The sequence below is a fragment of the Pseudomyrmex gracilis genome, unplaced genomic scaffold (genome assembly GCF_002006095.1).
Source record: "Pseudomyrmex gracilis isolate BER0280 unplaced genomic scaffold, ASM200609v1 scaffold_0, whole genome shotgun sequence".
Classification (NCBI taxonomy): domain Eukaryota; kingdom Metazoa; phylum Arthropoda; class Insecta; order Hymenoptera; family Formicidae; genus Pseudomyrmex; species Pseudomyrmex gracilis.
This window is the reverse complement of record NW_018020584.1, coordinates 2,681,955-2,709,111: the sequence shown is the minus strand read 5'-3', so window position 1 is coordinate 2,709,111 and position 27,157 is coordinate 2,681,955. Positions and strand designations below refer to the sequence as shown.

The window sequence follows — 27,157 nt, the reverse complement described above, 5'->3', positions numbered from 1 at the left end:
ATATATATATATTATCTACAATCTAATTTTTTTTTTATATTCTTCTTATGGTTTATCACTTATATTCTAGCCTTAATACAAAATTGATGTGACATATCATAAAAAAATAGCGACGAGAGAGTCACACTCTCTTTTCTCTCTTCTTCCACCAAAGCATTCGTTTTTTCTCCTTTTATCTTTTTAATCTTTCCTTTCTTCCTTGTTGTTATTACGAAGCGATATTGCAAACAAAAGTATACATGATAGAAAACAGCGCTACTTTATTTCTCTTTTTTTTTTTACCTTTCTTTTCTTTTCTTTTTTAATTTATCCATCTCGGTATGTTTCGCGCGCGCTCATGGTGGATAAAAAAAACTATGTGAATGGCACAGCCAACGCGGACCTCGCGCCTCCTCGCGGAGTCTTTCTATCTCTGCCTTCCTCTCTACCCCGTTGGTTCGGCGATGCAGTTTTCCATTTCCGGCACTGTCTCGCGTCGTGCACGAACGAGGTGGAAGAAGACGGCGGAGGCTTTGAACAAGGAAGCTGAAAGCTCTTAGCTGCGTATCTGACCCGCGTTGCGGGTGATCTTCTCCGGTGGTTCTATCATGCTCTTTGTGGTGCCGTTCAGGCTGCGCTTACGGCTTTTCATAAAGTCTGCAACAAACAAATAAAAAAAAAACATTTTTATTTAAATCAATGTGACACACTTGTCGGAGAGGTAGGACGTTAATCGGTTGCGAAATACACAAAATAGAAACTGCGTTTGTGTGTTAATCTCGGTGAAGCAAGTGAATTATTTAAGTCGCGTTTAACTCTTAAAACAAAAAACAACTTTGTGTGTGTGTGTGTGTAGTTTAAAGAGATATGCATTGCATCTGGAATGAGTTTATCTATCCCAAAAGACATCTGGTAAATAACGTGAGCAAGTCTTATCATCAATTCTGATTTCTCTTAATCGCATGCAGTGCCACACACACTTGACCTCATGCACAATCAGGCCTACTAACGACCGTATATGCATGCGAAATCTTTCTTCCGATAACCTTGGGAATATAATATCGGCGCATCGTACTCGGCGCGCTAATTATATCGACGGAAGATAACGGTATAAGGTCAGGATTTTATATTGCTTATTTGAGCGATTGTCGATTTATGCAAACGAATAAACATTGTTCTCATCGCAAAGCAAATTCGTATTAAAAAAAAAAAAAAAAAAATTGTCCAAGAAACAAAACCGATCAACTGTATGACAAGTGCCTGAACTTCTTTTTACGTCAAAATATACGTCGCGTTATTATGAGTCACGCGATGAAATTGGGATGAAAAATAACAAAAGCGCAAAATATTTTGCTGTCGCGTGTCGAGAGAAGCAAACTCGTTGAGAACGTGACTCATAAATCGACACGCTGGCGCAATGCCGAACCCCGAAAGTACAAAGGCACCCCCGAAACCCCTTCGGGAATACCATTTGGTGACGTTTCCACGGTGAAATTAGGTGCATCTGTTCAATTTTCTCTATTCAATCCCCCACGTTGACGCGAAGTCGTCTGTCAAGCCACGTGACAAAAATTACAAAAATCGCACGAACATCTACCTACGTTTCACCCCTTTTTCTGAAACCATTTTGTCTTATCTCAAAATTAATCATCACTTACCGCGTCTGCAACGTTTTCAATCTATATCGCGCGTTATCTTAATGTAACGTTTATTTTATATTTAAGTTATCACAAACGGTATAAAAGCAACTTGTCGGAAATCTAAAACTCGTATCAAATTTTTAATCAACAAAAACTTGAAACATATTCTCTATTGCGAATTTGTGCGAGATTCAATAATCGCGAAATGAGACAACGATATTGTGTGGAACACGACGAAGGGTTTTACAAAATTATTACTCTGCGCGATATTTCACCCCTAATTTAAATGGCCTGGACGAGATATGCGGGCGCTAATCCCTGATTTTAAATGCCGAGCCCCCCCTCGCAACGATCGTCTGCCGCCCTTTGCGGGACAGGGGCGCGCGATTGCGTGCACAGCTGATGCTCCCCACGCGTGCAAACACTCGACGTACACGCGTCACGCGGGACACAAAGGATCCCGAAAGCGAAGGGAGGAGGAGAGGAAGAGAGACTGAGAGGGAGGGGGTCATGAGAGAGGAAAGGCATATGGGGGTGCACTCGGGGGCCAGCAACCCCATATGGATTTCAACAGCTGACCGCGCGGCTCATTAATAAAGTACGTTAGGGAATATAGGCGCCCCCATGACTGTATATCCGTAAAAGCAAAATACGTTACGAACTCGTTATTCGAGCGCGCGCGGGAGGGAAATTACCTAAGAGGCACAGATAACCCGAATAGATTTCCTATGCATTCTACGCTCTGTGCGTAAAAAAAAAAAAAAAAAAAAAAAGAAAAAAAAACAGCGTCCCGGAAGTCGCGTACTTCCTTTCTGATAGGATAGGATAGCAGAAGACGGATCAAGAAAGGTGGTTATTTGTTTTGAACCATCGTCGGAATATTCATATGAACAACCTAGCCAATTTATTATTGCGCACTAATCTCTGACATTAAGCTTGATAAACTCATCTGAATTTCATTAAATACACGATACATCCGTTGTGATTCATTGCGACACGTAAACAGATAAATAGTAAATATGTTCCCTCTTTCTTTTTTTTTTCTCTCTCTCTATCTTTGTCTCTGTCTTGTTCTGTGTTTCGTCTGCAGCAGGCAGACGTGCAGTTTTGCTTTTCGCGCGATGTAGTATAAAAATATAAACAAAGACGTCGCGTGCTGGCAGAAACATGAAATGTATTTACACGCGTGTACACGCGTGTGCGACACACATGACGGAGTCACGTCCAGAAATAGTGACGTCGCGTGGGTGGCGTGTATGGCCGAATAATAAATAGGAGAAAAAAGGAAGAAGCGAAAGAGAGGGTACCCGTGTGAGGTTTGTGGCATCGCCAAGATGGCTGTGTGTTGCAACACCACCATAGTGTATACGATGCATAGAAATTGAGAAACCACACACTGAAATATTCACGCAAACCCACGTACAAACAACGCTCATTAATAATGTAAAATGGAAATGAGATCTCTCTCTCTCTCTCTCTTAATAAATCAACGTGCTGCTTCCACACAAATCCTCTGTACGTCCTTTTGTAACTGTTAAATTTGTGATACTTTGTTCTCGCATAAATGTGTATATTTAATCTGATGTGTTCTCGAAATTCTACTCGCGAGTAATTAGTAATTAGTTGCAAGTCATAAAATTAGCAAAATTTATTGCTCTCAAAATAAACCAGTGATACGTTTCGATAGCGATTTTGTTGTAGTTACGCACACGTCGCACAAGTTCTAAATAATTCAGCTTCCAGTTGCATATATATACGGTACATGTATACAAGCCTCTGTTCCTTTTTTTGTCTTTTATGAACTCGACATCGATGCTTATCTCTTAATCACATTATGTCACTCGATTGACTCAATCTCGTCTCATCTTTGCGTACCAATATTAACCGTTATCAAACAAATTTCCAAACAAAGAACAGCGATTTTAAGCTCAAATTTGGCATTGCAAATCGTTCGTGATACACATCGCTCGCGCGTAAATATGTATATATAGAGCAGTATCAACAATGATAACTTCGTGCGTGCGAAAAATTAACGATAACACGTGCAGTGACGTGTCGCGTATGCAATTAGAGAGCGACTCTGCGTTTTTTCCGGTTCAAGCAGACTTCCTCGTAAATGTTATTGCCGAGCGCGAAAATATTGCGCTTCTCTCGACGAATAATGATGTGAAATGTTTGTTTTGAAAGCGGTAACGAAAGGTGTGAAGTTCGAGTTGAATTTATTTTATCTTGTTTTTACTGAAAAAACTAAAATATCGCAAGTAGCGCTCGTTATGAAAGCACTGTCTGCGTCCATTTCACATAAATTAGCCGTTTTATCTCGGAATCGAGTTTGCGTCATTGATGTAAAACAAAAAAAACATGTATTGCAATACGACTCGTGCAACGCAATAGTATTATTATTTTTATCGTTTGATACAAGCCAGACGAATAATTTTGCTTATCCACAGTTGTAAAAAAAAAATTTATTACCGTCTATTTTCAACGTTATCGTATAGTGTGCGATAATCCTCGTTGTCTCAGCAAAATTAATTTCTCATTGTCAAATGTTATCGAGGAAAGAAAAAATCGTGCGTTCTGTACGTAAAAAAGAAAGTTGAAAATTGCAAGAATTGAATGTTTTATAAATAATTGGTAGAGTAGAGATGTGCATGTGAAAGCGGCCAGTGAAAAAATGACGCATAAACCACACGGGAGACGAAGGTCAAGTGTAATTTGTTTTTTTAACGTGAAAAAAATCGTTTATATAACAAAGTGTGACTAACTTCGGTGAATGTACATAATAATTCAGTCTCTTCTAAAAGTTTTTTTTCGCAAAACTTTCCCATTTGTTATGTTTAAAAATTTTCAAGGTTTTTCACACAAAAATAGAGTTTTCTAGAAAAAATAGTTTTTTTTATATAAATTGTCGCAACTTCTTCCTAACACGATTTTTTTGCACGAGACGACTACTAATCGCAAATAACCAATTGCAAACAGTAAAGTATGATAAACGCGATGTTTGACGCGTGCACATAAGTGGCATCCGGTGTGCGAAAAAAAACAATACAAATCATTTCCCACCCGATCGCGACTGCCGAATACGCGCCGCTCTCGTGCATATGCAATGCAGGTGTAAACAAACTTTATCGCGCCTTGAACCTACTGCCTCCGAAGAGCAGCCAGATACGCGTGACGACGAGTTACGAGCAGATTAGAGGCGTGAAAAACGAAGATACGTCGCGCAATCGAGCGAAACACGTCGCGGCGCGTTTCGCCGTGAATTGCGACACGCGCGCGAGGGATTTCATCGTTGCGCTGTGGGAGAATCGTCGTCGTTGTCGATAACGTCGTTATCTCGAGTTTGTAAATTTCGTGCGCGCGTGCGAACCAAATAAAATTTTGAAAATAAACATCAGTGCGTTAATACAAATCAAATCGATCGCTAAAACGTCGGCGATAACACGCCTCGCTCGTTGTAAATAGCTTTATCGGAAATTTCGCGCGATATCGGGAATCGTTTCACGAGAGCGTTTCGCAATATCGAGATCAAGGCAAAGAGGAAACGGGTGAATTGTTGGAAGTTGAATAACATAGACGATTGCCGGAAACGGCGATTCATCGCGTATCAAGCGATTATTCAGCGGTAAAAATAAATGTGTGCAAAACTAACCGGTGATCACTGGTTGCTTCCTTGCTGCTGGGGGTAGTACAGGAGTGGTCGGCTCTATCGTTCTCTTCTTCTTGTTCGTGTCGGAGAAATGACTGGATCTCGCGGCGTCGCCGATCTCCGGTACTCTCGGTTCCTGCGGTGGTGTTCTCTCCACCGTTGGTGTGGTACCAGCTTCCATTTGCTCGATAATTCTCGTCGTCGTTATCATCGTCGTTGTAGTCATCAGTGTCGTCGATGTTGTCGCCAACGACGTCGTGGTCGGTGACGTGCTCTCGGCGGCAGTGCTCGAGACGACGACGGCGGCTGCGTCGTCGTCGTCGTCGTCGTCATCGTCGTCGGAAGCACGCAATTTCTGCGGCGTACCGGGTGCGTGTTCTCTCAGATAGGGCATGCCGCGCAAAGCGTAAGGCTCCGGAACGACGTCGTGCTCCGTTACCGGTTCCCATTCGTAGCGCGAATTCGGTCGCGGTATCTCCAGATGGAAATCGAAGCCCCATCGCTCGGCGTCGAGCAACGATTGGGTGTGGAGCTCACGTTCGGCGAGCGCCCGAGCCGCTGCGTGGTCCACCGGGCCAAAGAGATCGCGTCGCACGCGCGCGAGAGCGGCCTTGCTCGGCGACGCTCGTCCGCCACCGCCGAGGTTCCTGCTTATTTCCGTCATCATCGCCGGGTTCAGCACTCGTGCGCTCATATTTCGTCGCGCTCTATCACCGCCGCGCTCCACAACGGCAAACGCGCCGTTCCCCCTTTCTCTGCGTCACACGCGGAAACAAACAGTACACACACACACACGCACACACACACACACACAGTCTTGGAGAATCGCAGATATGTACACGAACACCACCGTCTCTTCCTGTTTCTTTTTTCTTGTTATTGTCTACTGCGTTCTCGTTTATTGTTTTCTCACCGTTTTGCTGTCAAGTTTCTTTCTCACCGCACTGTCGACAAATCGCAACGGAAATAAGAAAGCGTTTCTTTTAGCATTGGCCGTGACGCGGAGATGATGATGATGATGATGACTCTTTCCAGGAATCGCGTCCCCGCTGCCGTCGCAGAACGTTGAAATAATCGCGTACCCGCGAACGGAACGTGGCAACGCTGCAACCTACCGAATTTCGAATAATGGCCGCGCTGCTGAGCGTTGACCAAGGCTGCAATTCACACTCGGATACGCAGACGTGTTCGCCAACTCGAAGCTTGGCACACCTCGACGTTGATTCTCGTCGAACCAGGCCAACGTGAGGCTGATGCACTGCTCGATGATCTCCGTCGGTGAGAGCGGGGATCATAGGGCGATGAGTGCACGGCAAACAGCAGCCGCGCTTGGCAACACGGTTAGGTGCAAGAAGACAACAGAGCTATGGCGAAAACAAACTCTGTGTCGTCACGCGGCACAGAGTCGTTTCGACAAGGTCACTGTGAAGACACCTTCTCCGCCGGAAAAATTGCACACGTTCGATATGTCACCGTTGATATTATTCTCAGTCAAGTCTCGCAACACTACGACAGTTCCTCTCTTTCTCTTTCTCTCGGCGTAACAAGCGGGAATACAGACGATCCGGCAACGTTGCGCGACCGCACTTGCGCGTGAGTATCCGAGAGCGACGAGAGAGCGTGGTAACGACGTGTCCCGCGCGAATTTCGTGGTCCACCGTCGGCAATGGTCTGTGACGCCAGTCGATTTCTCTTCCTTGTTTCTCCTCTCCCGTGACCCGCCTCGCACACGTTCACGTATGGCGTTCACGTAGACGCGTACATCCAAATCCGCGATATGCAGTTCGTTGTTTCGCGGCGAGAAAATTCCACAGAAAAAACCCTATTGCACACGGCACGTAGCAATATGTTGATCCGCCGAGTGGGGGAATAGCCGAGTCGCCTTTGACACCGTGTAAAATAAACACGAAATTGATCGCGTTGTGTCGTTTCCCGCCAAACACGCGACTGTCAAGACACACGCGTGGCCCACCGGGGCTCGGGAGGACGTGCTGGCACGATTGCGCAGTTACGTGTGCCGAACACGAGCGAGATATATATGTTGGATCTACAATCCACGGAGCTGCGCAGAACTCACGTAGCTATCACGAAAAGCGCTCTCTAGCGACTGAAGTGCGCTTCTTCCGCTGCGAGCGATCGAGCCTCGTTCGAGCTCGTGATTCTCCGCCGCGGTTCGGCTGATACTTCGGCTTGGAAATCATCTCCCTTCTCCCCTCTTCGCGCCTTCTCTCCACGAGGCCAATCACGCGGCGAGCGGAGGAACGAAATAACCGCCATTCGCTACGTATAGTCCGCTCGACGTGACTGCTGTGCTACGATCAGACTCGAGGCGTGTGCGGAGATTGTACTGTTATTGGTCCCTACCACACGGGAACGTGGTCAAACAGAATGTTAATTGCAACCTCTGGACGTGTTCCAATGTTCCAGGTTTCCAGGAGTATGAAGTATATATTGAAACTTGTAGTATATATGAAAGAAAATTATGATCGTGGTAGATATATCTCTAACAAAACGTGTTTAATATATTTTACAAGCTATAAAAACGCTCGACAATATATATCTCGCTTGTGATCATTTTTCTTCATAAAGACTACTTAAGCCCGCATTAGATTACGAATTAGAATTGAGATTGTATCGGAAATTTGCTGAACGAAGTGTAATGAAACTGTTAATCAACATTTGTTAATTAATCAAACTCTTAATGATCTCAATTCTTGTCTACACGATACGGGCCTTGTGAGAAAAATTTATTTCTGTCACGAGAGACAATTCTCTTGTTTTCTAAATTATTTTTTTGTTTTTTTTTATAGTTTCTTAATTTCTTTTCGATATTATGCAGAGCTCGTTAATATATCTCTGAAGCTTTTCTCTATCAGTAACGTTTCCTATGTTGTGATATCACACGCGATCGACAACAACGTTTTGACGGACGTGTCAAATTAATTTAATTGTGACCTTAATTCGTCGCTTTAATTGTCCTTCACACGCTTCTGCTTACAGATAGCAGTCGCGAAAGAAACGGCGCGTCTCCCGTTAACCGTGAGAGGGAGGGGTATGAGAAACAAATAGAGGTCCAATCTCTCTCCAAAACACAACGTGCGCAATCTTATCACGTACACATTCGATGGATTTTACTTGTTTTGCGTGCAACGTGTCGCAAGTACGGTGAGCTTTGCATATTGTTCGGATTATCGCTAATGTTTTATACAATGGAATATATAAACTTATCATGCGCAATATTATATTCGCGCTATAATGTACAGAAAAAAACGACATATTGCCTATATTGTTTTCTTTTTAAAATGGCAAATGCGTTGCTTTCGTTACTGACGTATTTATTATGACGATCTGATTTCATAATTTTAATATCTTTATCACACGAGACACAATATGCACATTGTGTCGCGATTATCTTGTTTTAAATCGATTCAAACGACTTTTTGAAATAGTGCGCGCGTTCGAGTTGTAGGAACTAATCTGGTAACAGAAATCTGAAAATTTTAATTCATGAAAATCGCGCGCGAATATTCCCGTCCACAAGTTTCCGACGTAACGTTCTTCTGCTCGATTCTGCGCACGATACCACAGCGCTTCACGATGATCGAACGCGCGTCACAGCGCCGAGTGCGATGACACAAAATCAACGGGACGAATCGAGACTTTTCATTGATAATTGTCAATTTACTCCGTTGTGCTCGTCTCGCACGCGGCACGCGAGGGGGATCTCCTATACGGGAAACATCACCCGCGTGCGCGCGCGCGCGCGTTCGCTCGCTCGTCCGTCGTCGGCGATGCAACTCGCGGCGAGCGAAGCGTAGATAAACGATCCTAGAGTCCAATTGGAGAGCGAGTTTGCCACGCGGGCGTTCGATCGTGTTGATGTGCGTTGGTCGATTCGCAGGACGCCAAGTGTGGCGCGAGTATTTTGAATGCTGGAACATTGGCTGGACGCGTTTATATCAGCTTTCGCGTAAAATTATCAGTAAAAAAAAAAAAAAAAAAACGGACGACTATGTGCGACGACGTTGAATTGTCGCACAAATTATATACTACACTGAAATTCTGCGATTTGTGAAAAAAACCTTACAGTTTACGGCAGGGTTCGAGTTGACAGCAGGTTCGTTCTTTAGAGTACAAGCTTTTTTTCTGGTTAATTAGTTTTATTCGCGATTTGCGAACACCATAACGCGTAACAGGAAACCAAGCGCCGGTGCAGCCACGCTCTGGGAAACAAAAATCCCACGCAGCATCCAGGAAGTGGTGAGGGGTGGCACCGGATGCATTTCAATGTGGGGAGACGAGCGAACGAGTTCGTGTAAAACAATTCTTTCTGCGTTTCGCAGAGAGACCACCGTCTCTCATTCATTGTCCACCGCAGGAGTGCATTTCAGGAAGGTGTCTGGTTGCACAGGTTGAGCTTTGTAACCCGTAATAAAGCCAAAGGTGCCACCTATCTGCTTCCTGTATAATATTCGTTACAAAATACCGACACAGGTTCATTAACAAATTTGTGTTAAGTAATATTGAAAAGAAGCGTCTAAATTTCAAATGCGATGTAAGATGCAACGTATATGATTGAGCGAATAATTTCTTTTTGATTTTTTAAGTTCTGACGGTTTTGCAGTTTCGTATATACTTAGTCTTTTTTTTTTTTTTTTTTTTTTTTTTTTTTTTTTTTTTTTTTTTTTTTTTTGAAATAGAGAGTTTGTACACTTCGTACATTATCGAATGCACCTGCTGACACAGAAGGTACACATTTTGTTTACGCAGCTTTAGTCGCGGTATCATTGCGCGGATTATTACTGACTGATTAAAACAACCAAAAAAAGAAAACAAACATTCTTTCTGAATAGCCGTGCGTCGCGCGCGCTTGACAGACGGGCAGATTTCCAGAGGAAGTTGGTGTTTATTCGCGAGGCGCACGACCGGAAGACGCATGGTCGCATCTGCATCGCGTGTTTACCCCCGCGAGACTCACCTGTTTCATCATTTCGCTATCAAAGCCGGGGGCTTCACTTGAAGCCGAGCGCGTGTTATCTTTTCATGTGGCAACAAAGCTGCCGTGATAAATCACGTTTATCGAGCTCAAGGTGGTGAATCGAGGTTGAGAACGGATACATTGTTTTGCAAACACAAAAAGACGGCCTACATTTTTTCTCCAAGACACACACGGCGTCAAGTATATAAAATAAAGATTTCGTTAAACACAACAAGTTGGTCAATTTGCAAAAAATTATACTTTGAAACTTCGAAGAATAATTTTTAATTTTTCTACTTAAATAAAATCTCAACTCGACTTCACTTTCAATTAACATATTCGAGGAAATATAATACATATACATATATGTATATATATATTCAGTAACAAATATAGAAACAGAAAATTATTTATATACATGTACGTATATTAAACATAATACACAATTGCATTAAGAAATATTAATAAGTATAGGAAACACAAACGTAAGAGTCCTCGAAGAACGACGATTTCTTAAGCATCTCTGACATTATGGCCCGTTCGCATTCTTTATCGGAAAGGAGCCTCAATGCTCGGTCAGAACAATGTGTGGCGTAGTACGTTGTACGGCAATATTCTTTTGTCGCGATTGTGTGCCCACTTCCGTGGGAATTCGCGGAACGGAAGTGCAATTTTTGGCTGGCCAGCTTCCACGACGAATCAGCGCGAAAGAAAACGATCCTTAAAGAAACGCGCGCCAGGTGCAAACGCGCGCGCGCGCGCACGCGGCTCTCTTTCGCGTTCTCTTCTCACGACAAGTAGTTCTCGAATTAATGTCGAAATCGCGATACTCGTGGTATATCTCGGCTTCTATAGAAAAAAACGTTCGATCGACAAAAATTTCTAATCGAGAGATAGCGAAAAGAGATCAATTTTTGTTATCGATAAGACGGAGTTTCACGAGTGGCATCTCTGAGAGATAACATATATAGAAAAATTATAATACTAGTAAAGATTATCGAGTCGACTCTTCCGCGTTGCGGTTTACACATTGTGAAGACGATGCCTTGTGACATAAACGCGTTACGAAATGCTCATCCGTTGCAGAGAGACAGATGTTTCATCTTCGCGCACCATAAAGTAGGTCACACTTAGGTCTCTAATGAGCCGCGGTAAACAAAACATCGTACACACGTCCGTTCTTTGTCAAGAAATGAAAAGAAAGCAGAAGGACAAAAGAGTACAAGTCAAATGTTTATTTTTTTTTTTTGCAAATAAATATTATGTGTATTAAATTATTTGTTTTCGTGTAAATATACATATATAGAATTTTTATATATAAGATTATAAATAGAAAATAATGTGCACTGATACTCTGTATTGTCTGATACAAAGTACATTGCACAATAAATACGAGTATAATCACGTGTATTGCACGTATGTTTTTGTAAATCACATGTAATATTCCACAATATTACATGTGATAAACATAATGTATAAAGAAAGCCACAAATCTCAAGCGTGATCTCTGATTTCGCTTCTTTTCGAATTTCACGAAGTTCCATTTTGATTAAAATTAGAAATTTTACTTTGGTTTTGTCTTTTTAAGTTGCAAACTATCACGTCTGTTTTGACTAGAACTCACATAAGTTGTCAAAATTTGTAGAAAACAATCACAATCATTTACATATAATAACTTTGGTTTTTTCTCAAATAATATTTCTCAAAAAATCGCTCTAAAATTTTATAAAATAACGTACGCATAAAACAATTTTCATCTCACAAAAAAACAACAACACTTTTAGAATCAAAAATCCACGCAGTCTCTTTTTAAGGCAAGGACGAAGTTTTGTCAAAACTGCTAAAAAATTTTGTTACTGTTTACTACAATAGATAATATCACCGCTAACAACGTCACTCGTTCGATTTTTTTTTTCGTCATTACGCGTTTTCATTTCTTCGTCAATTTGTCATTCCGTTTCTATCACATTTCTCAAGTCGTCTTCTTTCGCCTGTCCTTGTGGAATATTCGTCGAGTCCCGTAATACAGAATTAGGAGTTGTATCTGACGTTTCTTCGGCCTCGACTTTCACCCACTCGTAACGGCCAGGCAATGGTATTTCCTTCTCGAAATCGAAATTCCACCTTAACTTGCTCTGTTAACATACAACATTATATTTTTTATTAAAACTTATTTCGAACTGGTTGTAAATAGAATCTGTAATATAATTAATTTATTTACCGAGATACGAAGTGAACAGATATTCTTGATCGCAACGCGACGATAGAAACTTATTAAAAAAAAATAATTATTTGTGTCTCACTTGTTCCGATTGTCGTCGAACCTCTTCCAAGATTTGTTCCTTGCGTTTTTCTTTATCGCAGGGGTCGTCCTTATCATCTTGGAAAAGTTTTCTTCGCACGTTATTACGCTGACAAGAAAATCGTACACCTTCCTCGTCGATATTGTTCTCTTCCATAGTCAGGCGAGCTCTTGTATAAGAGAAAAGTTTAAGTTTTATCGACTTGTCACGTTAATAATTTTATATTTCACAAAAAACAAGGGTTAAATCAATTGTGTAGTGAATTGTGTGCGCATCGTTAACTGATATTCTACTAACAGGCAGAACAAACAAACGCACGTAATATACGTTCGTAAATTGGTAAATTTTCGAAGATAAACACACACACGTACTATATTCATATGTTTGGAAACAAATTTGAATTACGATTTGATTTGCGTCTCACAAACGGTCATATATATGTACAAGAATCGACGTAACATCGAAAGCAGCAAAAATTACTTTATCGCGGCATTTTGTAATAGTGTTGTGCATTTCTCTACTTTGTATATAGATAAATCTTAAAGAAGCTGATTCACGCTGATGAAACGTTATTTAAAATATCATTCGTAGAAACGGAAACGAGCTACCAGGAAGAGATCTCAGCGGAATAACAGTACTCCGTAGTAATCGTTAAACTCCCACTTCCTCCTATCATCTTCTCCGATACGCAAAATGATACTTGACGTTTTGTAAACAAGATGGCTTGGCATTGGCAATCAGGTCTTCGCGCACGAGACAAGACTCCACGCATACCCGAGTGCGGTGAAAGAGAGAGAGAGAGAGAGAGGAGGGAAACCTGTAGCATTGTCGGCTAATATGCCGTTGCACGGATATATTGGAATGCATTACACTTCCTACACACACACACACACAATTGCCGATACATACAAGCTCGTTTGTTCTCTCTCTCTCTCTCTCTTTTCTTTTCTTTTAATATCTATATAATATCTATATAATATCTATATAATATCTATAAAACAATAATTGGTTTTACGCGCTCGAAATTACCGGAGTTCTACTGTACATTAAAAATTCATATATGTATACAATTTATCTTCTCTCTTTTTTTAGAAATGTGCATTCTAATTTACATTCGCGTTGAGAGATAATTTTTTGAGATTCTGCTTGACACGCGCGTTCTTGTTAATAAACGACGGAGGGGGACACGCGTCTCTTATAAGAACAGTTGAGATGAAACGGATTCCGAAAGTTACACCGGAATCGAGAGATAAGAGTGTTTTTTGCGTCCGTTCTTAATTATCACGAAAAAAATCCTGCGCTTTTTTTACACGCGTTCGCGTAACACAAATACGATCTGAATCGGCCCAGCTTTCGACGACAACGGCAAATTAACAAATGAATTCGCGTAATTACTGCGATGCACGCCGACGCAGGTGATACGCAGTCAAGTGCATCGCAACTCCGCCGGTTGTGCCACGTAGATGACCGGCGAAACGACGCAGCATGATGCATCTCCTTCTGGTAGGGGCGGGTTAATGCACTCGACTGTACTTTTCCGCCTCGGTATTTCGGCCGTGCTTGCGCATACACGTGGATCGAGAAGATAAATGGATCATGCTGCGCGCCGTCCACGAATCAAGGTGCGAGATGACCTGACGGATGAATAAAACCAAAAAAAAAAAAAAAGAAAAAAAAGAAAACCCACAAACGAGTGAACATTGTTGAAATCACTCGAATGGCGTCACGCCGGGGTTCGCGATCACCTGATTCGCCGTAATGTATCGTCGCGTCGTATTAACTCGAAAATGGCAATTGTAAATTTTTTTCTGCCTCTCCCCTCTCTCGTAATCGCCATGTACTTTTTTGCGACAATCCAATTATTGCGGAGTTATCGCTGGCATAAATTGCACGCGCCGTTTATTTGGTCGTCTAAAGCTGACAAGAGCGATTTATCTAGAGCACTTTATGCGTTTCCAGCGGATCGTGCCGGCTGTACTTTTGAGATGATATATTGCGCAGCTTGATCAAAACGTTACTTAAGGATTACTCGTTTGTTTGTATCCACGAGATTCGACACATGTATATATTTTGTCTTTTTTAGATCTTCTGCACGTAAAATATAAATTTAATCTTTAAGTAATAATAATTTTATCATGTATTATGTTAAATATAAATAATTTTTTTAGAAGGTCGATATCATACAGTTTACAAAGAAGTGCACATTTGTGCTCACACGTCTATCAAACAGGTAATACGGGTTTTAGCAAGAGGCCTTTCTCTTTCTGACCCACTTACTCGTTCAACTATTCCAAATAAATATATCGGATTATCAGACTCGATTTACGCACATATGGACATTAAATAAGAGTCGCTAATTATTGTGTTAGCAATCCTCAAATTGAGATAAACAATAACGAGAAGCCGAAGCGCGACGTGACGCAAAATATTCTGTGTAGGTGTGATAACGCGGCAATATTTTTGAAAGAACTTTATTGCAGCTCTCGTGCAAATTTTATTTTTTCACATCTTCACCCGTTGCACGCTAATCCCGCCGAGATATCGAGCCCGGAGTAACGTCACAAATACCGATAAAAGATTAGGCAAATAACACACGTCATAACAAAGAACACACATCGGAAGGAAAAGAGAGAAGCGGTTAGGCGTGAATTGAGAGAACAATTACTTTACATCAGCCACTTGTTAAAGTAAATTTGGCCAAATGTATTTGTGATATCCGTTTACTCACTTGTAGTCGGTGTGTCTTTTATTTCAGTTTCTTGCGCATATGCATTCGTATGTGAACGCACCTTTTGTGTTGAATTTGTCGGCTATTTAATTACACGAACGAGCGGCCTCGATCGAGATCACTTTTTTTGTTGTTCATTTTTCTGGTTTTCGCACGTGCGTCTTGTCTTTTCGTTTAACCTCAACTTCGGCCATTGCCGAGTTTGTTCAGCTAGCACGACCGATCGATATTTATGTCGGGGGTGTCAAGCCCCCGACGGGGTTGGATTTTGTGCGCGCGCACATTCTGTGACGAGGGAAAGGTTTCATTGTCGGTGCGCACATTTACACGGTATCGATATATCGAGAAATATCATTATACGTATCGATTGTCAATGGTATAAACTTTGATTTGAATTAATTGGGGAAGTTTTCATTAGGATGAATCCAGATCGCATATTTTCTTTATCTTAAATGCTCGATCAATTTCTTCTCTCTCATTCAGAGTGAAAAAAAAAAAAAAAAAATGCTCAGATTCACTTTTAAACACACGAACGTTCCGAAAGTTAGGGTCCGAGTTAGTTAAATATTCGATTGGTCAGATCCGGTTGTAGAGATCGAATTGATAAAACGCCTTTAATATGCGCACTGTAAAGTGTCAAAATACAAGCGCGTTTTCTTTCTTTGGAAATGCGTGTCAATATTTCATCGAGCAGTATATTTATAGTCCTTTCTTCAGATATAAGAACGTCTCAATAAGACGATCTTAAAAATAAATCCGGCTATGAATACCGTTCATTATTGTCTCTCTCGATGCCTTACTCAGCATCTTTTCAGTTCGTTTTGCGGTTTTCATTTTTGTAAAGCTTGACCTACTGTCACATTTTGCGTAAGTTTTCAATAGTTTAGAGCGCGTTTACGATGTCTGATATAGATACCAAAGTAAACTACGAATACAAGGTTAAATAGAGAAGAATACAGTGTAAGAGAAAGGAAACAGCATAAAGAGAATAGAAAGTTACAGAGTAAGGAAAAAAATAACACAGAGACAGTGTGCTGAAAATATCTTATTGTCTCATTGTCAGTAGAAGTTGAAGATTTTTCGTTAAGCTTAAAAAAACACACATTCTCTTTCTCTCAATTACTAATTGGGAAACATTTTATAGTCAAATTGTAATAGTATGTTCAAAACAGTCGAGGAAATATGTGTACAATTAAAATCAACGTATTCCTGTTATTTTGGAATTTAAATTTAGCGAAGCGAATGAGTTTCGGAGAGAGAGAGAGAGAGAGAGAGAGAGAGAGAGATTTGTATCTCAAAAAATATTTTCTTTACATGTATGTTTAGCGTTAATTTGCGTCTTGACGTAATCCTGACTGGATTTAAACAAGTTACATCTGCAAATTGCTCACCTTGACTGTCAAAATATCCAAAGACATGTAGTAACACCGTTACACACTGATATTTATCTGACGGATCGCGAAAATGCACAGTTATGTCGGTACAACAAACTACGCATTTAGATCATAGGAAGAGATAATTTCTTTCCGGTAGTGACGAGACGGGATGCTCGTTTACGCGGTAAAGGACGAGAAACGACTCGCGCGCTCTGCGGTCGGGAGATTCGATGCAACTAATCCTAAGTAGAACCTGCACTTGCATCTGAGTAGCAGCTGACTAGCCTAGATTCGCGTGCTTCGTAGACACACGGTGCAAGACACGCATGCGCAAAACAACCCGTTAGCCGCACGTTTTATTGCGCGTTCATTCCCATAACAAGCGAATATTTTCTTATCGTTCGAATGAATGAGCGATGACGATGAATAACGAGCGTTTTTCCACGAAAACGTCGCCGAGCGTTCCGCGAACAAAAACACGAACACGCTGGATAAAGAAGAAAGAAAGGGGAGTAATAAAAAAAACGCTATTTATATCTTACATATTTATATATCTTACAGAGATATTTAACCCTTCGTTCGCCTGGGTCTCCCAGACCCACTCAAAAATTGCGCATCGGCGTTTCTAGAAAAAATTAGTTTTTTTTTAAACGCTCATATCTTCGAAACTACTAGAGATTTTTTCAATTTGTTTTTTTTTTATCGACGCAGAATCGTTTAAACTTTTGATAAAAAAAAAGACATTTAAAAAATATTGATTTTTTGCGGAGATATTCGATGTTAAAGTCGCGTGGGCTTCACAGATCTAGTCTGCAGTACTTGCAGGTTGGTTTTTTTTTTAGGTCTGCAGACGAAGAGTTAATAAATATGTGCATGTGTGTATATTTTTATTTTTAGACTAATGTTTTCTTTTTCGCAAAACAGTTCGGATGAAATCTAACGAGCGATACACATCTGATTAGACGTGATATACCATTATGATAACGGTGCGCTATTATCGCGCCGTTGAAGGCCCAAGGTCGCGGTTTTCCGAGAAGCGCCTGACATGACGACGGGATCACGTTTATGATCGACGAGAGTAACGTGATCGTCAGCGTATATCGGCTCATAAAATCCGATAAGTGAGTATCGATTGAACACAAGGCGAGGACTATCTTCGGTCGTTATGTATGTATCTCGGAACACAGTTCGCCGTGATAAGACCGCGTAATTGAAGAAAAATTGCGTTGCCTCGCGTGATAATTAACCTTTCCGCGGTACGATCGAAAACGAGATAAGAAAATTGCCAATTGATGAGATTGTTGTATCGTAATTACAAGTAGTCGCGCATTAACCTGATTCACAGTTTCCAATCGCTCGTTTTGTTCGTCGAAATTGTGGAATTGCAATATGCAATTATAAGTCCGCGCTATATTATTACTCACTGATTACTTTTTTTTTTTTTCACTCGATGATGATGGATATTTAAAACTAGTTTTGTAACAGAAGAACAGAGGAGTTGTGTTCACATGCTAATCGCAAGTCTATTTTCGAAGAAACAAATGTTTATTTCATGCTACTGTGTATTCTTACGAAACGTACCTATTTAGATAGCACGTTATAATAGAAAACACAACGTTTCGGATAAGTACATAAGCGGAATTGTTGTAAAAAAAAAAAACAATAGCAGTTAAAGACGAAAGCGCGCGTCCGAGTGCGCAAAAATATTTTCTATCTCGTTTTCATTTCCTTGGGCTTGGCACTTCCTTACCCGTGTCTTTAACGGCTCACCGAAAGGCAACCACCGTTTCATACCGTTTCGAAGCCAGTGTTCCGCATGGTGACCGCCGAGGAAACACGAACAACTAAATCGTGCGTAAGAGAGAGTTTTTTTTTTCGCCCCGAGCGAGCTCCGCGCACCTAAACGTCCGCCGCGCCGAACGACCGGAACGTTTTTCGCGCCCGGTACTTGTCTCGTTCCCTTGACACTGTCTTTAACCTATCAGCGAGAAGGGAATGTTTTTCTTTGTCTCGTCGCCAATCGAGCGCGCCGCGTGCAACAACGCGCTCGAGAAAGAGCGCGACGCGGGATTATTTCATTTTGCGGCAAAAATTCGCGATTTTTCACCACCGCGCAAAACACATTCGCCGTGAAATTACCGATGATCGACGGTTGTTCCTTGGCCTCGTACCAGGCTCTTCCAGCTTCCCTCGTGGTGGACCCTCGATCACATTCGCACGGTTTTAATTCGTGTTATTGCCGATGTGACTTAGCGCAGCTCATCCTTTCTTTCTCGACGCGTTCGACACACAAACGATCTCACGTATGCAAAATTATCTCTGATCCGATTTTGCGAGAAAATGGTGTAAAAGAGTCTCGAAGAGTTGAAATCAAAATCGTCACGATTGATTAACGATTCGCCGTGTTACCTTCCTGACTTCACGCGCGAGTTTGGCAACCATGTTCGGCCGACCGAGCGATATATATCGAGGTGAACTCACATCTCTACTGCATAATGCATTTATTGTTCCTCTCTTCTGCACGACACTTCCATTTCCATGCGGTGATAACCTTGCGGGCACGCGTCGTTTATTGCGCAAACAAAATGCACACACGACGATTGATAATGCACGTACGACAGATGATAACAGAGCGGAGAATAATAATAATAAAAATGTTTATTATCATCGCTAAGCAATTGTCCTTGAAAAACAGCAAACGTTTCACAAATACAAAATGCGATCTGATGTTTTTTTTTTTTAATAAAATGATGATCTCTCTCGCTTTTGTTACGTAAACTCATTTTACGAGGTCAAAAAATAAAACGGTTGATCCAATGGCTATGGTTCGCGTGGTGTTTCCTACCGTGAAGCAAAATTGATAGATAAGATATATCAGATTTAAGAAAAAAAAAAAAGGGATCGACCAAGAAAAAGAATCATCATTAACATAGACGAGATTCCGACTACTTGTGCGCAGTAGCGCGTGACATGGTTCTTTCGTTCTGCACCTTGACACCTGTGCGAAAGAAAAGATCCCCTCATCGAGTGAATTCGCTCACCCCTGCTCGCGCCAAGGAATAGAGACTGAAAAAGCGCCGAGAGAGGGTTCGACTGTGCCGTGCCTATGCCTAGTAATTATTCCGCTTGAGTTACCGGGCAAACGGGCAGGCTCTTGGCGCCCCGAAGAAATTTCTGTTGGAACGGTCCCCCTGGCAGCGGCAAACGAGCTATTTGCATTCCTACCATCGAGGAAGATGCCGTTTGAGATAGAGCTAATCTAGTGCTCTGAAACTTTGCGTCGCTCCCGAAACGCCGCTTAGCAACTACATATCCGCTCCGGGAGCCAAGTGGGATTTTAATGCGTCATTTTCCCCGGACGCGTGATACAATTCAAAAGTTATTAAAACAAACAGCATCCTTGTTTTTTAGAAAAATAAAGGACACAACGTTAAAAAAAAAAAAAAAAAAAAAAAAAAAACTTTCTCATAGAGAAATCAGACAAACGTGTGTCTTAAATAGACCGTTTTTATATATTACGCGTTATTACAATTGAATTGCAAAATATTCGCGAGAGATAAGTCACGTCGTTTCTTTTGACAGCGATCAGTTTAGCGTCTCGTGCGATTACCATAAGTTCTAACTCAGCGCACGCCTTATCAATATTAATGTTCGAACAGCCAGTGCGTGCTTAGCACCGATGCGTTTAAGCACCGTTACTAACTGAAAAGGTTGACACATCGCACATCAAGCGAGGTATATTTCTCCGATTTTTACCGTTTTCCGGGTACGATATATAGAGAGAGTACACTGATTCCGCGATAAAAAAANGGGAAAAAAAAAAAAAAAACGATTTTTTAAAAGTTTCACACTAGTTGTGCCCCTTAAATCCACACATTCCTTTGTTAAAAGTCATCCTGCTATAGTTGTATTTATCTAAACAGTTGTCTCGCGTTTACCATTTTTAAATTTAAAAAAAAAAAAAAAAAAAAAAAAAAAAAAATTACATCTTATCAGAGGAAGTATTATCTTTATATGCGCTCTCTCGCGGCGATAAAGAACTTTGTTTCTGTCTACGCGCTCCCCGCATGCGAAGTACAACGCGCGCACAATATTAAAGCCGCTTGCTAATAACGTTATCAAAAACTATTTTACCTTGCGCGCGTTCTTGACTCCGTTACTTATCGCATGTCGTAAAAATTGCATGCTCACAAAGCGCTCGAATGTCGACGTGGTATAATTAACCTATCGTTAATGTGTTACAGATTTGCTCGATAGCGCGTTGTCGCGCATTCGCGCTTCGCATTCTATCGCGAGGCGACGCGATATCGAATCGCTCGCTTTCTTCCGCTCGAATAAAGCGTCGAATTTTTATCTCCTCAAAATGTAAACATTGCTTCGATATATCTCCACGATATAAGGTTCGTTGAACCATTCTTCTTTCGAATTTTCGCGGAACTTGTTTCGCGTCGGGCGTTTCCGATACGAACATCCCCCGATAATTTCGTCGCAAATTTGCATCCCGTCCGAAATCACGTGTCTCGTTCTTTTTTCGGAAGAAGGGTGTGTCCGCCTTGTCCGGGTAACGAACAACGAACTCCGCGAGCGGTTCCTACTTATATGAATGGAATGCATATTCATTCACGTTTCTTCGCGAGCATAGAGCGCGATGTGGTGCACGTGTGTGTTGTGCCTTCCACAGATCTCGACATATGCTAAAATCTCTTTCGCGCCAACTGTCGCTTCCTGCATGAATCCACGAACCTTGAAATGTATTCTTCGCGAAAAGAAATCACCCCGGTCACGCTCCGCTCGACGAGGAAGACAGGAGGCTCGCACGAACAGGACAGATTGCCACAGGGTGTAGGAAGCGGGTCTTTGATTTCTTTCTGGAAAATCGCGGTCGATTATGATTATACCGTATCAGGTAGAGCGCTAACAACCTGTAATTTCTTTTGCATATCTTCTGAAAGATTTTGCTGGAATATATTAAATGTTCTTCTAAGAAGCGTGCAAGAAAATGAAATAGCCGACAACGAGAATATGAGCAAATGGTAGCAACTGTTTTTTTTTNTTTTTTTTTTTTTTTTTTTTTTTTTTATCAAGAAATCTGGTGCAAAATGCCGCGGAGACACGAGTCGGGGCCCCGAAGAAAGTCCTCGAGGAGTCATATGGTCCGAAGGGTGCATGCGTTTAACGATCACCCCATTAATGCGCTCAGATTCAAAGGTTAGCGCTTTACGCGTGTCACCCCTCGGTTATTTCCTCCTGTGTAGTTGTGGTTTAAATCGGTATAAAAAAAGAACCCTCCAATATCCAGCGGGAATATTTCCTGTCGGATGTCTGTTTTCATCCGGCAGACACGTTTCCAAGGCGGGAAGCTACAACGCAAGAGAAAAGTCACTGTGCGCGACCTCACGTGCGGCCAATCTGTCTCTCTCGCGGCAAGCTGCAGTCATCATTTATAGACATGCGAAAGGAAGTCGCGGGACAGATAAAAAAGAAACCACGGAATGCTCGGAAAAAAATACATAAATCACTTCTGTGTAGTGGATATTAAAATACACAAGTTTTATTTTTTTTTTCCGTACGCAATAAAAAAAACGCGAAGAGGGAATTAAAGAACACGGAGCAAAGCAACAAGTAGACTTGATGTCGCGTTGAAAACTAATCTCCGTGCTGATGATCTTTTGCTTAAACAAAGTACCATTTTATGTATCTCGCACATGTTGGCGTAATTATTTTGATAATTCACGCTCATAGGATTCAAATGCCTCCGTGAGGGAAAATCGCGGCGCAATTTTAAAACGACGTATCGTAAACAAGAAATAATGAAGAGTTCTTTGCTCTGAGGCATCTGCGTTTCCCGTGCGAGAATGTAAGTAAGAAATTACCGTAGGGTCGCGGAGGTTTCCTTGACTCTCCTCTCGTTTCGATGTCTACGATCGTTATCGGTTAATTACCTCGAGGAATATACACGCGCACATATACACACACACCCTGTGTAATAATTAACGCCGCAGCGTTGCAACATGTATTACGATTATGGTCTGCATTCTATCGGACAACATTCTAGCATGGTAATTTTTATATTGCGAAACGTTCTTTCTTTTAATTCCTCTACGTGCGTTATCGGAAGACGTTCGAGTTACTTTTTTTTTTATAATTTCTCTTCTCTTTTATTTTTTCTTTTTTCCATATCACACTTTTCAAGCTATAAAATCGTTTTATAAAATTTGATGGCTTTTTGTGGTTCGGTTCTCGGAAGAACATGTTTTATATCAATTTTAGACGTTTCGCACCAGTTAGATGAAATTTATGACGACTCGCACGAGGTCGTCTGACCGTGTTTTTTTTTCTCTCTTTCTCTTTTTCTCTCTCTTGTATATTTTTTTATCACGTCGCGGCGCTATCAATTCTCTTCTCGAAAACGGGAACAATCACCCACAGATTCTTTCCGTTCGCTCCCTTGAATCGTCTTTGCAACTTAAACAAAAATAGATTTTACGTAGGTTGCAAATAACCACACGCCGCGGTCGCGAAACTCGCCGTCTAGTATTTACTCGCGTGTTCGCGCAACGCTCGGTCGTTTGCGGCAGGTCAGTGACGCGTGCTCATCCCACGCTTTAGAGATCATCAGACGACAATTCTTTTGTTTGCAACAAACCTGGGAGGAGACTGAATGCAAACCGAGTCTTTTCATTCCTCGGTTTTCCTTTTAAGTATCGCGTGAATGTTTATCGTATGCATGAGCACGTTCTCAACTTGTTTTTTTTTTTTTTTTATTCGCGAAAATATAAAACAACGCAGAGAGGAAGAGCAGGTATTTCTTTGTTTGATCTTTGTTTTTTCACATTCATTTGTTTACGCACAAATGTATTTGTGCTATACTTATTTAATTATAACGACAATAAAATTGAGGGACAAAAAAAATTTTACTGAGAGAGCGTTGAGAGCGTCGCGTGCATCTGATGAATTTTACAGACGCGCGAGGCACGAGCGCAGCACTTAGCACTTTCGGCACATCCTCATTCAGATTCCCCAAATATTTGTTCTCGCACCGTCTGGAAACTCGAAAGATCCGCGCAGACGTCGTCGGATGTAAATGGTATCCTTTTACGTTTATATATATACCATCATGTGTAACGGGTCGATTCGCATCTCACAAAATCGTTGAAACAAACACATCCAACAGAGAGTTTTAGATACAAATAAGAACAATACGGTGCGTTTTCTAAAGGAAAAGAAAAGTAAGTTTTATACTGTACGTTTTTCTTGAATTTATTTATCCATTTGTGTGTGTGTGTGTGTGTGTGTGTGTGTACATACAGTCATGAAATATTGCCAAGGTGGAAGGATAATTATCATTTCTTCCGTTTCTATCCGGGAATATTCGCAAAAAACGGTTGTGAGCGCGCTATACTAACGAGTGTAACGTTTAAATGCTTGTAATTACTTGGATATATACACGTAATTCAGGGGATTTATATCCCATTGGGTATAAATGCGAATGTTGTGTCCGATCTAGATCTAGATTACATGATACCACCGTGAGTTCTTTCGAGTAAAGGGTTTTCTTTGAATTATAAATTTTCACGGTAATTGTGTGTGGATGTATTCGCTTCGTTGAACAATTGCCGTAATTTGCAACAATAAAAACGTTCTGTGAGCTGAATAACGTAACGTAAATAGTTGTTGAACGCACACACTGTTTCTACAGCTAATTACGCAAAATTATATATTTTTTTTTTTTTTTTTTTTTTTTATCGTGAGAACGAATCTTCGTTTCGAGAATGTTGAGAGACGTTAAAGGGTTAAAAGTATCGTCCAGTTCGTTTTGAAAATGCAAATCCTCCCTTATCTCGCGTTTCTTAACGTGACTTCCGGCCGATCTTGTTTCGCGGCTGGAGAGACAAATACGCGAGAACACAACACAGATCTCGGGCATTGTCTGTTCACCGACGACGATGACGCACCCGGATACTTGGATACTGTTCTCCTCGATGTATATACTGAAGCGAGAGACACAAAGAGGGAGAAGCTGTGGGCGTATTCAACCTCTTGGGGAATTTAAAACCACGACACAATTACCCTGAGAGAAATCTAAGACTCCGCAAAATTCGAGGAGGAGCGCAGGAAAGGGAGGCTCTCGCCAGCGCGACGTACACTATTAAATCCCCGTGTGTATAACTCCAGTCACACGTGTGTCACTCTCCCTTTTCCTACTCTCTTCCTCTGTCTCTCTCTCTCTCTCTCTCTCTCTCTCTCGATTCCTCTCTGCGGTCCCTCTCTCGCGTTGCGGACACCGTCTCTCCTCTCTGTTTCATGAGTTACCGGATGTGAAAGCAATTGCTTCAAGATCGCAAGATCCGTGCGATACGCACACACTTCGCGTTTACACCCACGAGTATATTACTTCACCAACACCTAGCTTGTCTCTCATTTGCATAAAAAGAACGATTGTGATAAAAATATCATCTGATGCAATCGCGCCGATATAATTTTAGTGTTTAATGTCAGCCGCGTCCGGTATCACGTTGCCCCACATATGTGAGTGACAGGCGCGTGAACGCATAAAAAATACGATGCACGTACCATCTCCGGAGATCATGTCTGATATTAAGACTGAATCTTTCTGCCAACCAACGGTTTCATTGTGCAAGTCTTTTTTTCCCTGTGAAGAGTGTGATTAGTGTCGTGACGTGAAGGACAAATGTGTCGGGAGGTCGAAACTACATTCGAAGTAATTTGAAAGTTTTTGTAGCAGCTAAACAGAATGAAATGAACAAAATCTCGGGATGCATTTTTCTCGCTTCAGAGAAGAAAACATCCTTGAGTGGAACACGTGCAGTTTTCTGTTGAAAACTTCACTCAACGGGTGGTTCAGTTCGAAGTCAATTCGGTTTTTGTCCGGAAAAAATAAGCAGTAGGTCTCAATTTGGCCAAATAGGTTGTTGTTATTCCAAATCACGTTGTATATACTTCGCTCGGTCCCTTTTTTTTTCCCGCAAGAAATTTTCGGCTCACCTGTGTCTGGCTGCCAGCATGTTGTCGCCGCAAACGGACCACTGTGTGTGTTTACGATTCACGAAAAGATGAGCGACGAAGAGAGCCACAAAAGAAAAGCTCCCGCGCGTTCTATCGTCGTCACGTCGAGTTTATCAGAATTCACGTGGCGGAGGACTTTGCTTCGCAAGTTTATCGCGTTGACTGAGCTTCGTGTTTCCCCATCAGCCGCTTAGGTACACGGAGCTGCGCGAAGCTCTCTGTTAGCGCGCGCGTTCGCTCTTCCACGTTTTAAAGGGACTCCGTGCACCGAACTGCATTCCGCCGCGGTTAATCCATCTACGTACGTCTATTTATAAGTGGAACACGCACCACTCTGTGGATTTCGACTCGGGTGCAAGCACGCACGGCCGTGCACATCATGGGGAACCTCCGAACATCGCTCTCTTCGCACAGAGAGGAGCAGTCGATTTTATTTATAGAATGACGCCGGGACAGACGCACGGCTGCGGGAGGGCAAACGCTTTGGTGAGAGAGTAACATTGGGGTGTATGTGTGTGTGTGTGTCAAGCGTTGAGGGAGTATCGCGCAAGCCGAAAAAGGAAATCTATTTCCGGAAAAAAAGGGGAGAAACTCGAATTCGCCGAGAGAGCGGCTCACAAATGCCACGGGAACGTGTTCTTCTTCTCGTCTTCGATTTAAAGGGCTCGCGGGTATTTTGGTGCACCACGTGTATACAAGATGGGAACGTGAAATAGGGAAGATGCTAGACTCAAAGAAGTTCTTCCGCTAATTAACGAAGGAGAAAAATTATTTCTCTCTTTTTCGGACTAAATGAATTTATGAAGTCTATGTAGAGCGCGCGCGCGCGCGCTACATAGACGCTGAGAATCAATTAAGCGTTCATGAGAAAAATCTAGGATAATGTTTCTCGAGAAAACTTCCGCGCTCGTCGCATCAAAGCGATTATGACAACTTCAAGTGGTAACCTTCTGCTCTTCGTTACAAAGAGCGCTTTCGTAATATTCTTTTTTTCCGAGTAGCCGCAGTAAACCGGATGCGACATACACTCATGCGATACAAGTCATAAAAGTACGTTAACCCGCTTGGCAACAAATTTCTAACTGTTCCTTTTTTCTCCAGGAGAGCGGCAGCAGTGCTTCGTCTTCCTGATAACTTTAAAACCACATTGCTCTTCTTCTCTCATTTCGCTCGCTCGTCCGAGACCGTTATCTCGATGTGCCGCACTTTCGGCGAAGCATATAATCGAAAGTGCACCTAAAGAAAAAAACCAAAACAAAAAAAAGAGAGAGAACCGGTGTATCGTGGTCAGTCCATTTTCATCGGCCAATCAACTTCACTCTGATGTAACTTTTGGAATTTAATTGCATCTCATTCCCACCTCGCGCAAATTATTGTCGTTATTTCGCGAAATCACTCTCAAACACTTTGCGTAAAATCGGCCACTACATTTAACAAGATTGCAAATAAAGAAAAAATGATCAAAAAAAAAAAAAAA

The 27,157-nt window shown here is 41.7% G+C and overlaps 2 protein-coding genes across 5 annotated transcripts; both read right to left on the bottom strand.

The window, feature by feature from the left end:
- Nucleotides 1-38: 38 nt before the first annotated feature.
- Nucleotides 39-5,962, bottom strand: LOC109863979. Its single transcript, XM_020444725.1, has 2 exons — nt 5,272-5,962; nt 39-636 (listed from the first exon to the last, which is right to left on the bottom strand). The coding sequence occupies exons 1-2, from the start codon at nt 5,960-5,962 to the stop codon at nt 536-538; spliced, it is 792 nt and encodes a 263-aa protein (XP_020300314.1). The 3' UTR covers nt 39-535.
- Nucleotides 5,963-11,522: 5,560 nt separating this feature from the next.
- On the bottom strand, nt 11,523-25,963 carry LOC109857228. 4 transcript variants are annotated; one of them, XM_020433403.1, is made up of 3 exons: nt 25,660-25,963; nt 12,550-12,718; nt 11,523-12,381 (listed from the first exon to the last, which is right to left on the bottom strand). In XM_020433403.1, exons 1-3 carry the CDS (start codon nt 25,677-25,679, stop codon nt 12,196-12,198), a joined length of 375 nt encoding a protein of 124 aa, XP_020288992.1. In that variant the 5' UTR covers nt 25,680-25,963; the 3' UTR covers nt 11,523-12,195. The 4 variants fall into 4 exon arrangements, with proteins under 4 accessions (XP_020288992.1, XP_020289157.1, XP_020289247.1 ...); XM_020433568.1 differs by lacking the exon at nt 25,660-25,963 and adding an exon at nt 18,793-19,134; XM_020433658.1 differs by lacking the exon at nt 25,660-25,963 and adding an exon at nt 16,669-16,919.
- Nucleotides 25,964-27,157: the final 1,194 nt, after the last annotated feature.